Source organism: Emys orbicularis, chromosome 3 (assembly GCF_028017835.1).
Source record: "Emys orbicularis isolate rEmyOrb1 chromosome 3, rEmyOrb1.hap1, whole genome shotgun sequence".
NCBI lineage: Eukaryota > Metazoa > Chordata > Testudines > Emydidae > Emys > Emys orbicularis.
In genome coordinates this window covers 69370238-69385224 of record NC_088685.1, presented here as the reverse complement: position 1 = coordinate 69385224, position 14987 = coordinate 69370238, and the positions used below count along the sequence as shown (strand labels likewise).

At 45.5% G+C, this 14987-nt stretch overlaps 1 protein-coding gene across 7 annotated transcripts in view; it reads left to right on the top strand.

Annotated features, from left to right (window-relative positions):
• Positions 1 to 14987, top strand: part of SYNCRIP (synaptotagmin binding cytoplasmic RNA interacting protein) — a 34693-nt gene that overhangs the window by 13691 nt on the left and 6015 nt on the right. For all 7 annotated transcript variants that reach the window (XM_065401963.1, XM_065401962.1, XM_065401961.1 and 4 more), the window contains 2 exons: positions 4918 to 5067; positions 11947 to 12068. In XM_065401963.1, the coding sequence (XP_065258035.1) occupies positions 4918 to 5067; positions 11947 to 12068 (272 nt within the window). The remainder of the gene's footprint in view (positions 1 to 4917; positions 5068 to 11946; positions 12069 to 14987) is intronic.

Below are 14987 nucleotides of genomic sequence, written 5' to 3'. Positions count from 1 at the left end.
TCAAGGAACATAAACCTGAATTTTCTTAAATCCTTGTCAGAATCCAAAAAGCTATAATTTCACAATCAAGCAATTACTTCTCTTAGACATTATTTCAGTCATGGTGGTGTGTGTGTGTGTGTGTGTGTGTGTGTTTGTTTTCCCCTTTCTTTCCCCCAGACTCCCTGAAACAGTAGTGACAACATTCTGGAGTGCAATTTCCATGTAGCTTAAGTTCTTCATATCAAAATACTAAGTTTGGGGAGCATTTTTAATAACAAGAGAACAGTTCTTTGTTGTGACTTACATTTTGCCACAGCGGAAGCCGATTAATTGATTCTTACCTGAAAACTTCTATTCTCAGATGTTGCCCAGTCCTGTCTCTTTGGTTCTGTTGCCCAGCCACTAGCACAACTCCCCCTAGACAGCCCTTTTCTGAGTTCCTTTTTCTCTCTATCACATCTGCCTTTCCTGACCTGAGATGGTTGACTGACTAGTAGGCATCCTAGTTTGATGGACTTGGTAAGCCGTCTTGGATGGGGTCACCTCTTTGAGCCAAATGGGGTTCATCTTATGAAATAGCTGCTTTTCTAGCAGAAGTATAGAGTCTCTTAGACTGTTTTGCCTGCCAGGTTTAATCCCCCCCCTTGCTTTCTTGCCCAGTGTTGTAGTCACTCAACAGCAGGGAGTGTGCCGAGTCTTGCAGATAGTTTGCCTGCAAAATGGCACTTCCTCTGTAGTGCGGCTTCTCCCTGTGATCAATCTCCTGGATCACAAGAGAGGAGCCCTGATCCATCTAACTTTTTCTGTGACCATTGGTGTGGGACTCCTGCTGGTGAAACTTATCAGATGAGTAGGAAGTGAAGGGAGCATGGATAGGAAGAAAGTACTGGGTAGCAGGCTTCTGGGGCAGAGCTATGGAGGTGGGGAACATAAGAGCTAGGAAGCAATGCTTCCTGGTTCCCTATCCCATTCCACAGTCAAGTGATTTTGACTAAACTAAAAACACTTTAAATGCTGAATGGGGCAGGGGGATAGCAGGGCATTGAAAGGATCAAGGGAAAGAGCATGGAAAAGACGTAGGGGATCAGGAGTGCCATAGACTTAGTGCGGTGGACCAAGAGATGTGTGAATGGAGATTCCAAATTAAACTGCAGGAAAGGGAGACTACCTGATGGAAAGGACTGGGGAAGAAAAGGCGGGGCGGGGGGGGGTTGTCTCAGGTCTGAAGGCTATAGAGAGATGGTGGGAGGATGATTGAGGGAGTGATTTTTCCATGTGTTAAAGATTTAAACTTTAAGTAATTAAACATGGAGAAAAGGCTTTTCCTCCACTCTTTTCCCTGCCCAAATCCCAAACAGCTATAATTCTCTCCTTGCACCACACCACATGCAGATATATGGAGCTCTGAAGGAGGGGAACTACTCTATAGTAGCCTTAGAACATCTGTCAGAGCAGGAATGCTCTTCTGTAAACTTATCCACAGACCCACTTAAGTTTTGATGCTCTTTAAAATAAACAAAAACAAAACCTTTTCGCGTGCTAACTTACAGTTAAGGTTGCCAATGGCTTATCTAAACATATAGCACTGCATTGGCACAGTTGCACTAGTGCCGCTGTAGCACTTGGTGAATATGATATCTACGCCGATGGGAGAAACCCTCCTGTCGACATAACGTTGTCTACACCAGGAGTATGGCATAACTGCGTTGCTCAGGAGTGTGAATTTTCCACATCCCTGAGTGACGTGGTTGTACCGACATACATCTGTAATGTAGGCTAGGCCTCAGAGTGCTGTACATATGTGTACAGTTCCTACAAATCATGGAAACTGCAAGGTAAGACAAGGCTAACCTTATGCCTGAAGTGGTTTTAAAATAGATGAAGGGTAAGTTGAGGTTGTAAGTTGGAGAAGTTGGACTTGTGCATTATGGAGGCTTGCTTGTTAGCAGTCTAAGTAATCTGAGTCTGTGGTTGATAAGGCATGTGAATTGAGGATTGTGTAGTTATTATTTCCTTAACTGGCAAATTACTAGATTTTTCAATACTGCATAATGATAAACATTTCCTTAAGTTAATGTTTTTTGTATAGTAATGGTTTTGTCATTCTCAGCATCCTGACATCATATAGTGCAGGCAAAATTCAAGAGGCAATTCCGTAGTTACTGTCGCATGGACCTTGCAAAGCACAATCAAGGTTGGCAATTTAAGCAGCCAGTTAACCTGACCGATGTCTTTGAAATCTTGGACACAGTCATGTGGCTGCGGGTACATGGCTCATAACTTAACTATTATTTCATTATGTCCAAACTAAAAGGGAACTTTATTTTTTCTCTCCCATTTCAACCCAAAGGGGGAAGGCATGTCATCTGAGAAGACTGTCTTGTCTTGACTTCCTAATGCTTAGACTGACCTGTCCATTAGTGCGCGGTTCTCAACCTTTTCAGACTACTGTACCCCTTTCAGGTGTCTGATTTGTCTTGAGTACCCCAAGTTTCATCTCCCTTAAAAACTACTTGCTTACAAAATCAGACATAAAAATACAAAAGTGTCACAGCACACTATTACTGAAAAATTGCTTACTTTCTCATTTTACCATATAATTATAAAATATATCAATTGGAATATAAATGTTGTACTTACATTTCGGTGTACAGTATATAGAGCAGTATAAACTAGTCATATGACATTTTAGTTTGTACGGACTTCGCTAGTGCTTTTTATGTAACCTGTTGTAAAATAGGCAGATATCTAGATAAGTTGATGTATACCGTCTTAAAGGCCTCTACGTACCCCCAGGCGTACATGTACCCCTGGTTGAAAACCACTGTATTAGTCTACGACCTTTCCAGAGATCAAGCTTGTTGATTACATACATAGTGCACAGTTTGACCAGGTCTGAGGCATTAGAGAAGAGTCTGTCTGTACTGAGAAAGTTTAAATCAGTCATTTCCCTGCAGTTAATTGAAAATCATCTTGAATCAACACATGCTTCATCTTTTTTGGAGAGGCAACAACTGATGTAATGTACACCTGAGATTGGAAGGGTGGGTCTTGGGGTTGCCTATTTGAAGGGCCATTGTGGACTGTCTACCTAAGGCTGCCAGTGAACCTGTAAAGCTTGTCTGCCAAGTCCACTGCTGTTCACCTTTCTCATAATAAACGATATGGGGATGGTCAATTAAATTGGACAGCAACAAATTTAAAACTGAAATCCTTTCACACCGCAAACTTAGACTGTGAAATTCATTGCCACAAAAGATCATCAAGGCAAAGAGTTTATCGGGATTATAAAAGGACTTGGATGCTTACATGATAGCAAGACTATCCAGAGGAGTTAAGGTTTAAAAAAAGATTTTGGAAGAGACAAGCTCTTGGGGTCATGGCAGACTCTAATGTGGGTTAAAAACCTTTGGGAGTAGGTTATTCTGTTGTTGCCTACGATGGATTTTTTTGCATTTCTTCTGTACCTGCTGCTATTTGGCCATTGTTGAAGACAGGATACTGGACTAGATGGACCACTGGTCTGATTCAGTATTGCAATTCCTATGTTCCTCTGCTTCCTCCCCCATAGCTCCCATACACTTTCTCTGTGGGCCTTTAGCCAAGGATTCATCTATAGATCCCTGTCTGAGTCTGCAGTTTCTGCCCATCCAAGTCCCCCATCCCCCAAGATAATGCTTTTTAATATACCGTGCATAAGTACACAGGTTATGCCATTTTTCATCCTGATAAGCCACTTGTGATTCAGAATGAGAGAATCAGGTGCTGGCTGGTGCTAGTGTAACAGGAGTAAAGCTGACCACTGTGTTCCTCACAATCCCATAACCTGCTCTCCTTGGTCCCTCCATCTGCTCTGGAGCGGCCATAGGGAGGGGGAGCTGGTAGCTAAGGGATTCTGAAGCATGACCACCAGCTGCACTGTCCCTGCTGTATTTTCACTGGTTAAAAGTCTGTGGATCACTGAGTGGTGCAACCTGAGCCAGTAAACTACTGGGAAGAGGGCTGGGGCAGAAAGTGCAATCTTACCCATTTATTTGCAACTGGATTTTTTGATAGAAAACTTGTGGACTGAGCTGAGGAGCATTTATGGGCAGGGGAATAGAGACTGGTCTGGCATTACTAACAAAGGGGTATGGTGGGTGGGGATGGAGAAGATATTCAGCTGCAAGCAAAAGAGGCTTATGGATTGAGGGAGCTTTATTTGACAGATCTTTTCTTTGACAGGTGTCAAGGTTGATAGCCCACACATTAGTACATCTGCTCTAGGGCTGCAAGGGCATATCTTAAACCAATTTGAGGGTGGCTTGTGTGGATGCTCTTGGTGCTTCATTGAGTACTGCACAGCATAGCTAGCTGACTGCTCTAATATAGACCAGCCCTTACGTAACTTTCTCCCATATTAGATAAGATTGCTAAGCCTCAAGCTTTGCATTTCAGGTTGCCCTCTTACTGTTCTGTATTTCCTTTTGTCATAGACAGTAAAAGTGTATTCTGACCAACAATATTTGATGTGATCGCTTCAAGGCACCTGAAGGTGGAGGCAAAATTGGCTAAGCAAAGAAGGCATGCTGAGTGATTACAGTGATGGGTGCTTAAACTCTAATATTTTGAATAGTTAACTTCTACATATAACTATCCTTAGTTGCTAACTTTACTTTTTGAAATGATTAAAAAAGGTTCCTCCTAAAACTTACTGATAGGACTTTTTTCAGTAACAACGCTGATTAGAATGATGTATTTGTAGTGATCAGTAATATTAAATCATTTTATCCAACTGTCAAGTCAGCAAACTGATTTTTCAGACTCATTGCAGAATGTTGCATTAAAATAAAATGAATGGATATTTTTGATATCAGCTGTAGTTCTAACGTTTTGTGAAATTAATTGTATTAGACAAAACTTGTATACTGAAACTTGACTTTTGTTGTCTTTTAGGTGAAAGTGCTGTTTGTGCGTAACCTTGCCAATACTGTAACAGAGGAGATTCTAGAAAAGGCCTTCAGTCAATTTGGAAAATTAGAGCGAGTGAAGAAACTAAAAGATTATGCTTTCATTCATTTTGATGAACGGGATGGTGCTGTAAAGGTAGGTTAAAGGGACCTTAATTTTATGTGTATAGAAGTTATGACCAAATTTGAATTTTAAAAATTGGATACTTATGGGGAAAAGATCAGTCTGGGGGATTATGTGAAGCATTAAATTGTTAATTAGTAACACCATAAAATGAAGTTACAAGTTGGGTCTTTCCATAGAATGTTCTACACTATCTGAATTCAGGGAAGGAGAATGCTTCATATAAATTGCTGTTAATGTTGGTGACTATTTTCTTATCTGTTAAAAATAGAAGATTCTGTTTTAAGCTAATGGCCTTCTGTGAAAACAGTGACTGGGATGCCAGAACTTTTTCATCCACTTGTAATCAAACAGAAGGAAGTTCCTTTGGGGTTAAAAGACCAATTTTGCTACCTGAGAATTGTGGTAGAAAATTTTGTTAGTAATGTAAGCACTGAAACACAAAACAAACTTCTTACGAGCAGAGTTAACTCTGTCCTTTTTTGCTGACAGGGATTATCCTAGTGAGTGTTTACTCTCTCCTTCTTTCCTCCCTTCTTCCTTGTGACATACTCTCTCTGCCAAGGAGAAATCCAGGAATAACTCCTTTGTTTCATCCCTTTGCTTTGTGTTTCTTCCTCATTTGGTAGAATGACCGGCAGAATTTGTTCACATACCAGATTTCTACACCTTTGGGTGAAACATGCACATAGGTTTGCAAATTTCCTCACTTGTTCAAATAGCTTGGTGAAGAAGCTTGGGTGAACAGAGTAAGAATCCCTACCGTACATGCATCCTCTCAAGGCTGGGTCTCCTTTGGAGTCCAAAGGATCCTTGAAAGTGGTAGGATCTCTCAGATCCCCCTCTTTTGAAACTCATTTGCAAACATTTGGTGGGAAACTTTTATTGTATAGATAGAATGACAATATCCACTTCTGTTACATGAGGCCGAGGTGCAAATTTCCTTTTGCACCTAATCAGTAAGGAAAAGTTATAAATGGAAAACAAAAGAGAAAAAATGTTCGACTGATTGCTCATGTCCATTCCAAAAGATGTGTGCGCACTGCATGCACGATCGTCGGAAGGTTTTACCCTAGCAGTACCCGTTGGGTCAGCTGCGGAGCCCCCTGGAGTGGTGCGTTTATGGGTCCCTGCCAACCCGCTGCCTGCTCAGTTCCTTCTTACCGCCAGTGACAGTCATTGGAGCAACTGGTCTCTTGCAGCAACTGGTCTCTTGCTTTGCAAGTGTTTCCTAGCGTTTTTCCGTGTATATAGTTGTTTTTCACTAGATCGTTAGTTGTATTAGTATGTTTAAGTTGGGGGGGGGGGTGGAGTTTCCCCCCGATATATTTTCCCGTCACTGGGGCATGCTGCAGCCCCAGGGGTTTAAGCCATGCGAGAGGTGCAGTAAGCCTGTGCCCAAAGGGGATCCGCATGCTGCTTGTCTGAAGTGCTTAGGGAGAGGGCCATTTGCAAGACAAGTGCACCATTTGCAGAGGATTCAAGCCCAGAACTGAGAGAGAGAGAGACTATCGCCTCAAGCTCCTCTTAATGGAGTCTGCACTTCGGGCCCCAACCGGCTCAAGAGTCTGAACCGGCAGCCTCGATGCATAGTGCACCGGCCTCAATGCGGAACACCTCAGCACCGAGGAAGGACTCACATAAGTAGCATCGACGCTGCTCCCCCGCGTGGAAGCCCGGCTCATCGGTGCGGCACCATTCACAATCCCCGGTGCCGCACAAGAAGGAGGTGGCAGGGGGGCAGCCCTGCTCCGCCAAGAATAGTAGGCAGGCCTCCACTGCGGTGCGTGCTATGTCGGGACACCAGAAGGCTGGCTCGTCAGTCCCAGCACCGTCAACTCTGGCCTTGAGGGCAGGTCCGTTGAGTCTCCCCATGGACTCCCCCGTAGACTCCCCGCTCTGGGAAGTGTTGGATGGGGACCTGGACCTCCCCTCCACACCAGATACTTTCAAGGCCGTGTGGGACTTAATTGCCATGACAACACAGTCCCCAGCCTCTCATTCCCATATATCAGCTCTGGTACAGGCAGGGCAGGCCAAGGCGGTGGCACTGTCTGCGGCACTGTTCTCCATCACTGCGGCATTGCTCCCCAGCACGGTTGGGATTCGTTCCTCCCTGGTCAGGCTCAGACTACTCATCAGAGTCTGAGGCAGAGTTGTCCGTGTCCTGACACAGCCAGTACTGCTTGAGGTCTCGGCACCGTGGGGTGCAGGAATCCTCGGTACCGATGGTGTCCTGGCCTCCCCAGTGGCAGGGACCAGTACAATGGCCCTTTTGGATACCTTGGGCCTACCACCAAGGGCAGGGCTCCAGGGCAGCATAGGTGGTCTCCGCTGCCTATGCCCCACCACCTGCGACGTCCGTTGCCCCTGACGAATCCAGGACTCCCGAGGACCCACCGCGGAGTTCAGACCTTGGGCCTCCTGCACAGAGTGCATGGACGGAGCCACCTGTGCCGGCAGCCCCCCCTACCACCAGTGATTGCATTATTGGGTGTTCCTGAGGTCACCACCTCCCTTCCGGCAATGGACATGAAAGCCCACCAGGACCTCCTCAGGATGGTTGCCCAGACCCTTAATATGGCCATGGAGGAGGTGGTGGAAGACTCAGAACCCCATGGTGGACATACTTGTCCAAGAGGGTCCTTCTAGAGTGCCACTGCCGCTTATTAAGACCGTCCAGACTACCATGAAGGTGCTCTGGCAAACCACAGCCTCTATGCCACCAACGGCCAGGGTTGTGGAGAGGCATTACTTTGTCCCGCAAAGGGGGTCCGAGCACCACTTCACCCACCCCCAACCCAGGACATTGGTGGCTGATGCAGCAAACCACAAAGAGTGGCGTGGGCAGCCGGGACTCACCCCTAAAAATAAGGAAGCTAAGAAGCTGGACCTCTTTGGTCGAAAGGTATGCTCGACTGGGGTGCTCCAGCTTCGAATCTCCAATCAGCAGGCAGTACTTAGCTGCTATGCATACAATCCTGGAAAGCCCTCTCCAAGTTCCAGGAACTGCGCCCATCAAACTAACGACAGGAGTTTGCGGCAGTCATAGAAGAAGGCAAGGTGGTGGCTAGAATCTCCCTCCAGGCGGCTTTGGACTCCGCCGATTTGGCGGCACGAACTATGGCTACGGCCATCACCATGAGGCTCATGGCTGCAGGCTTCTGGACTCCCGGCAGAGGTCCAGAATACTATAAAGGACCTTCCTTTTGACTACAGGGTTGTTTGTAGACAAAACAGACTCCAGGCTTCACAGTCTCAAGGACTCGCATGCAATCCTCAAATCTCTGGGTATTCATACGCCAGCACCCCAGAGAAAACCCTTCAAGCCTCAGCCTCCTTCACGATTCTATTTGGGTCCCCGTAAGCAGGATGATAGCCGGAGGAGGGGCAGAAACAGGAGACGTCCCCCTCAGTCCAGGGTCAAGGCTCCTCCCAGCAGCCCCCCTGGCTTGAAGCCAAACTTTTTGAAGGTGCGCCCAGGGATGGAGCACCAGCCCAAATCCCAGATCCTTGCCTTCCCTTTCTGAATCGTCTGTCCCACTTCTACTGTGCCTGGGCCCAGATTACTTCAGAACGTTGGGTCCTGAGCACGGTAGGGGTGGGATAGTCTATCCAATTCTGTCCCTAGCCGCCTTCCCCATCCCTCTTCTGGGACCCCTCTCACGAGCATCTCCTGCTACAAGAGGTGCAATCGCTTCTCATGCTGGGGGCAATAGAGGAGGTTCCTCAGGAGTTCAAGGGCAGGGGGTTCTACTCTTGATACTTCCTCATCCCCAAGGCCAAGGGTGGGCTCAGGTCTGTCATGGATCTGCAAAACCTCAGCAAGTTCATAAGAAAGCTGAAGTTTCGTATGGTCTCTCTGGCCACCATCATTCCTTCCCTGGATCCGGGGGACTGGTATGCCACCCTCGACTTGGAGGACGCGTCCTTTCATATATTGATTTATCCCGGCACACAGGAGATTCCTGAGATTTGTAGCCTACACTGCCAGTTCACCGTACTACCATTCGAACTTTCAGTGGCCCCGCATGTGTTCACAAAGTGCATGGCAGTTGTGGTAGCCTCCCTGCACAAATGCCAGGTACAGGTCTTCCCATACCTGGACAACTAGCTCATCAAGGGCAATTCCCGAATGCAAGTGCTGGAGCACGTGGCCCACGCATGAACAACTTTCAGCAGGCTAGGCTCATTCTGAATGCACCCAAGTCTACACTGGTCCCAACCCAGAAAATAGAGTTCATCGGCACTCTCCTGGACTCCACTCAGGCCAGAGCCTCCCTACTTGAGTCCCGGTTCCTAAGCATCAAGGGCATCCTTGATAGCCTCCACCGGTTCCCAACCACCACGGCCAGAAACTGCATGAAGCTTCTGGGGCACATGGCAGTCTGCACATATGTAGTGCAGCATGCCAAGTTGCGCCTTCGCCCTCTCCAGGCTTGGTTGGCGAGCGTATACAGAGCCAGCCACGACTCTCTGGACAGACTAGTTACCCTCCCGCCCAAGATTCTCGAGTCCCTCAGCTGGTGGCTACAACCTCAGGTGGTCTGTGTGGAAGTCCCCTTCGCCAAACCTCAGCCCTCACTGTCGCTGGTCACTGACGCATCGGAGACAGGCTGGGAAGTGAACCTGGGTAGTATCAGGACTCAAGGCTTGTGGTCACAACCAGAACTATCGCTGCACATCAACGTCCGAGAGCTGAGAGCGGCTTGCCAGATGTTCCAGGCCCAGTTCTGCCAGACAACACCACAGCGATGTTCTATATAAACAAACAGGGTGGTGCTTGCTCCTCTCCCCTGTGCCAGGAATCTCTCCGGTTGTGGGACTTCTGCATCACACATTACATCCAGCTACAAGCCTCATATCTACCGGGGGCACAGAACGAACTAGCAGACCATATCAGCCGCTCATTCAGCACTCACAAATGGTCACTGAGAGCGGACATAGCCCCATCTGCAGAAGATCGAAAGGGCAATCTCCACGTGGACCTGTTCACGACGCAGAGCAACAGGAAGTGCCACCTGTTCTTCTCCTTTCAGAACCACAGCTACGGCTCCACAGTGGACGTCTTTCACCTACCATGGACGACTCAGCTGCTATATGCATTCCCGCCCTTCCAACTCATACACAAAGTCCTCCTAAAGATCCGGCAGGACAGGGCTTCAGTCATCCTCATAGCACCTGCGTGGCCATGATAGCACTGGTTCACCACGCTGCTGAACCCATCAGTGGACAGGCCAGTGGCCCTCCCCAGGCTTCCAGATGTCCATCACAATATCCCAACCTGGAGTCCCTCCACCTTATGTTAGGGAAGTTCTGTTGGGAAGCAGGAAACCCTCTACTCACACAATATAGCTGGCAAACTGGAAGTGCTTCTCCATTTGGTCCCTACAGAAAGGTCTCTCTCTTCCCCCCCCACCCAGCAACAAGCCTCTATTCCCTTTGTGCTTGACTGCCTCTTGTACCTGAAGCAGCAGGGGCTGGCTATATCTTCTATTAAGGTGCACCTGGTGGCCATCTCGGCCTTCCACCCGGGCGTGGGGGGGCAGGTCAGTCTTTAGCAATCCCATGGTGGGCTGGTTTCTTAAGGGCTTAGATAGGCTTTATCCCCAGGTGAGGCAGCCTGTTCCCCAGTGGTACCTTAACCTGGTTCTTTCTAAACTTATGGGCTCCTCTTTTGAGCTACTGGCGACCTGCCCCTTACCCTCTCTCGCCTGGAAAGTGGCTTTTCAGGTGGCCATAACCTCGGCCAGAAGGGTCCCCGAGCTCAGAGCACTTACTTCCGAGCTCCACTACATGGTCTTCTACAAAGACAAGGTGCAGCTATGCCCACAACCCAGCATTCCTACTGGTATTCTTTCCTAAGCCTCATGCCAGCAACAAAGAACGAGCACTCAATTCCCTTGATGTCAGGCGTGCCCTAGCCTTCTATATTGAATGCACTAAGCCGTTTTGTAAGTCACCACAGCTCTTTATTGCAATTGCTGAGAGGATGAAAGGGCTCCTCGTCTCGTCTCTGATGCAGGTGTGGATCACATCCTGCATCAGAACGTGCTACGACTTAGCTAAAATTCCAGCTCCGCTGTTAACGGCACACTCCACAAGAGCGCAGGTGTCATCCGCCTCATTCCTTGTGCAGGTCCCTATCCAAGACATGAAAGACAGCAATGTGGTCTTCCATCAACACCTTTACTTTGCACTACACCATCACCCAACAGGTGAGGGACAATGCGACCTTCAGCAAGGCAGTACTGCAATCAGCAACTCGGTGAACTCCGACCCCTCTCTGTCGAAACTGCTTGGGAGTCACCTATTGGAATGGACGTGAGCAATCACTCGAAGAAGACAGACAGTTGCCTACCTTTTGTAACTGTTGTTCTTCGAGATGTGTTGCTCATGTCCATTCCAAATCCCGCCCGTCTCCCCTCTGTCTGAGTATTCCAGCAAGAAGGAACTGAGCAGGCAGCCGGTCAGCAGGAACCTATATACACCCGCCATAAAGGCGCCACTCCAGGGCACTTCCTTGTATACAAATATTTTTCACTTAAAGCTAACTAAGCTTTACTGCTACCCCATTGTTGTAAATACGATTCTTAATGAGATCCCAGAGCTGAATTGTGGTACGCTATTTGCAGAGATTGCAATAGTATGTCCACAGTTGTAAGTGGAAGAAATTTTAAGAACAGGTAAAGGCTATCTTGGTTTTGAAAATCAAGCTTTAGTAATTCTTTGAAACCCCAAGAGTAATCTGCAGTCTGACTTCCAGATACACAATCATGGCTAGTTCTGGGTGATACCATTTAAAAAAAATCCTCTATTCTTTTTCTGTCCCTTAAAATATGTCCCTGAATGCCCTTAGAAGTATATCTAAAATCTGGTTACTTCCTTCAGGCAATGGAAGAAATGAATGGCAAAGATTTAGAGGGAGAAAATATTGAAATTGTGTTTGCTAAGCCACCAGATCAAAAAAGAAAAGAACGGAAAGCTCAGAGACAAGCGGCTAAAAATCAAATGTAAGTATAAATTTGTGCATGTTGTGTATTGATTTTTATTACACAAAAATGTGCTTTTTACAAAAAACATAGCATGGGGGTTATGTAGCAAGTATGATGAAGTGTATTAGTGTCTCAAATTTCACTTCCATAGGTGTAGGATACATTTGAATAGTTATATAGAGGAATTATTGGTATATCACAATAGTGCCTGAAGGCCAGCCTCAGTCAGGATTGGGGTCACATTTTGCCAAGTGCTGTCCAAACCCAAATGAAGATAAAATTGCTGCCTTGGAGAATTTATAGCCTAAATTCAGTAGTGACTGAACGGGATGCATGTCCACTTATCCAGGTCAAATTTGAAGATCATGGGAGCAAATTGGGAAACATGAGCTGGTCACCTTCTTAAAGAGCCACATACCTTTGTACTGTCAGGTGCACCCATGTGAGATGCATGCTCATCTGATCACACTTTGAAGCAGTAATATGGTGCCTACATGTAAATTATTGGTGTGATTGCTCTCTGTCCAACAACGTTTTTGCCACTTGTGATGATCAGTAAGCCTGTGAAGATTTTAAAAACGAAAGTAAGGATTTTGCATTAATGTGAAGATTTTGCAGAACAAAAAATGAGTGGCTTGCCACTGTAGCCTGTAATGCTTTCATATATTTTTCTACTTGGGTTTAAATTGGATATCCTGCAGTTTTCCGCATTCCCACCCTGTATTTCCAAAAATATCTCTGCTGCCAGTGCTGCTGCTTGACAGCCAAGAAGACGGAATGGCTAGGTAAAACAGAAAAATACAAATCATTAGATGGTGACCTCATGCACAACTGGAATTGTTTAAGATTGCCTTGCTTGCAGCTGCCCCAAAGTTCTCACTGGCCCTGCTATTCCTTTCCCTGGTCATGTTAGCCATAGGCTTCACTATTCTCTTTTGGACTCTACTCTTAGTGTCAAGGTTTTTTTTTTCTGCTTCATTTACATCTTTCTGTTAGGCAAACCAACTTCCTTTATCCCTCCTGTATTCCGTGTCTCAGATGCAGCCATAAGAATACCTGTTTGTGAAGTACAGTTTAGAGTAGTATTGGAAGTTACATGAACATATTTTTATGTAGAGTCTGCATGTCTCTATTTTGTTGATACTTATTTGACATCCTGTTCTCTCTCTCTCTCTCTCTCCTTCCCTTCCCTTCCCTCCCCCCCCATCTCCGGTGTCAAAAGGAAAAAAGTTCCCATAGTGGAATGGGCCAACAGTCTCCTTTTAATCCTGTATCTAGGCTCTGATAGTGCCCTGTACCTCATTCTATAGAGGAAAGTGTGATTTCCTCAAAAGGCACCTGATCAATTATACAATACTGTACTCTTCCCCCTCCCTCCTCCCCCCCGGGAGAGAAGAGTGGATTCCTGTGTAACTAGCTGGTCATCAGAGTATTCTCTAAAGCTTAACTATTACATCAGCTGTACTTGCTCTGTTTAGTGTAATTGCCTATATTTTTATTAAATATCTAAAACTTATTGCCTCAAGTGTACAGCAACAAATTTCCCTGTTAATCTCATACTGCATAAAATGATTTCATTGTATTATCTATTGTATAACTATACCAATTCATTTATTTTATGTGCCTCTCTCTCTATTTTGCATAAAAGCAGTGATAGGTGCCTTGTTCAGTCCCTCTTTCAGATCCATTGATTAGAGTAATTCTTAGATATCTATCATTCCTCTTTGATCTGGCAAGCTAACTAAAATATCACTACAAAGGCAGACAAGCAGTTCTATTCAAAGACTCATTCTGGGCATATTTGGATTTTAAATGTGCTACTTACATGTTGAATTGCAAGGGTTTTTAATTTCTCTAGGATTCAAAAAGATGAAGGGGCAGGGGAGTATATAGCCATAAAATGTGTGTGGTTAGTGCTGTCTTTACTTGAAAGAAGCTGGCTGTGATTTCTCAGATCTTAGGGAGGCATTTTGTAAATACACCGCTACCCCTATATAACGCGACCCGATATAACACAAATTCGGATATAACGTGGTAAAGCAGTGCTCCAGGGGGGCGGGGCTGCGCATTCCAGTGGATCAAAGCAAGTTCGATATAACGCGGTTTCACCTATAACACGGTAAGATTTTTTTGGCTCCTGAGGACAGCGTTATATCGAGGTAGAGGTGTATAGTACAGATTAGTTTTAAATAACTATGTAGTTTTGCCCTCTTATGTACTTCTAGTTATTCTAAATTGTAACGTATGAATTCAAATGTTCCATCTGCTTATGAACCCGGATCTTAAATTTAAGAAATACTATTGTAATGACTAGGTAAGGTCTGCTGGATTGGTGCTCCCTTATTTTGAACCTCCAGCAAAAATCAATCTGTGCTAAGATTGAAAAGAGAGGGCAACATTCCTTGACAGTAAAGTAATCAGGGGAATGCAAATAAAGTGGTTGTAATGCTACAGTGGTATAACATACTAGAAAAAATACATTTTTTATAAAGGTGTCTTAAAGCCATTTTTTACAAAGTGCTAAGTCATCACACAAAGATTATGGTGACATTCTTTCATTGCATATGTAAAAAGTATAGATATTCATTTGTAGGATGTGGACTTTCTTATGTTATCTATATTATAAAATTCCAGGCATGTCATGTTACATTCTGAAGCCAAAAATACGTGTACTGTCAGTGTGAAGTAATAGACACAGCTACAAGCATGGTTGAGAGGTCTTTTTATCCAGAGTATCTCCAGGTTGAAACATTGCTGGGTTTTGTGGTCTGTCCAGTTCTTAAGTTCAGTGATTTTGACTTGACTTAAATTATACTCATGTGATGTTAAGCTACTGTAACGCATGTATCTCAGCCATGCCAAGAGTTCTGGACCCTGTGATATCAGAGGTCACTCAGCCATTAACCACCATTGCTCTACAGCTAACTTGCATGCAAC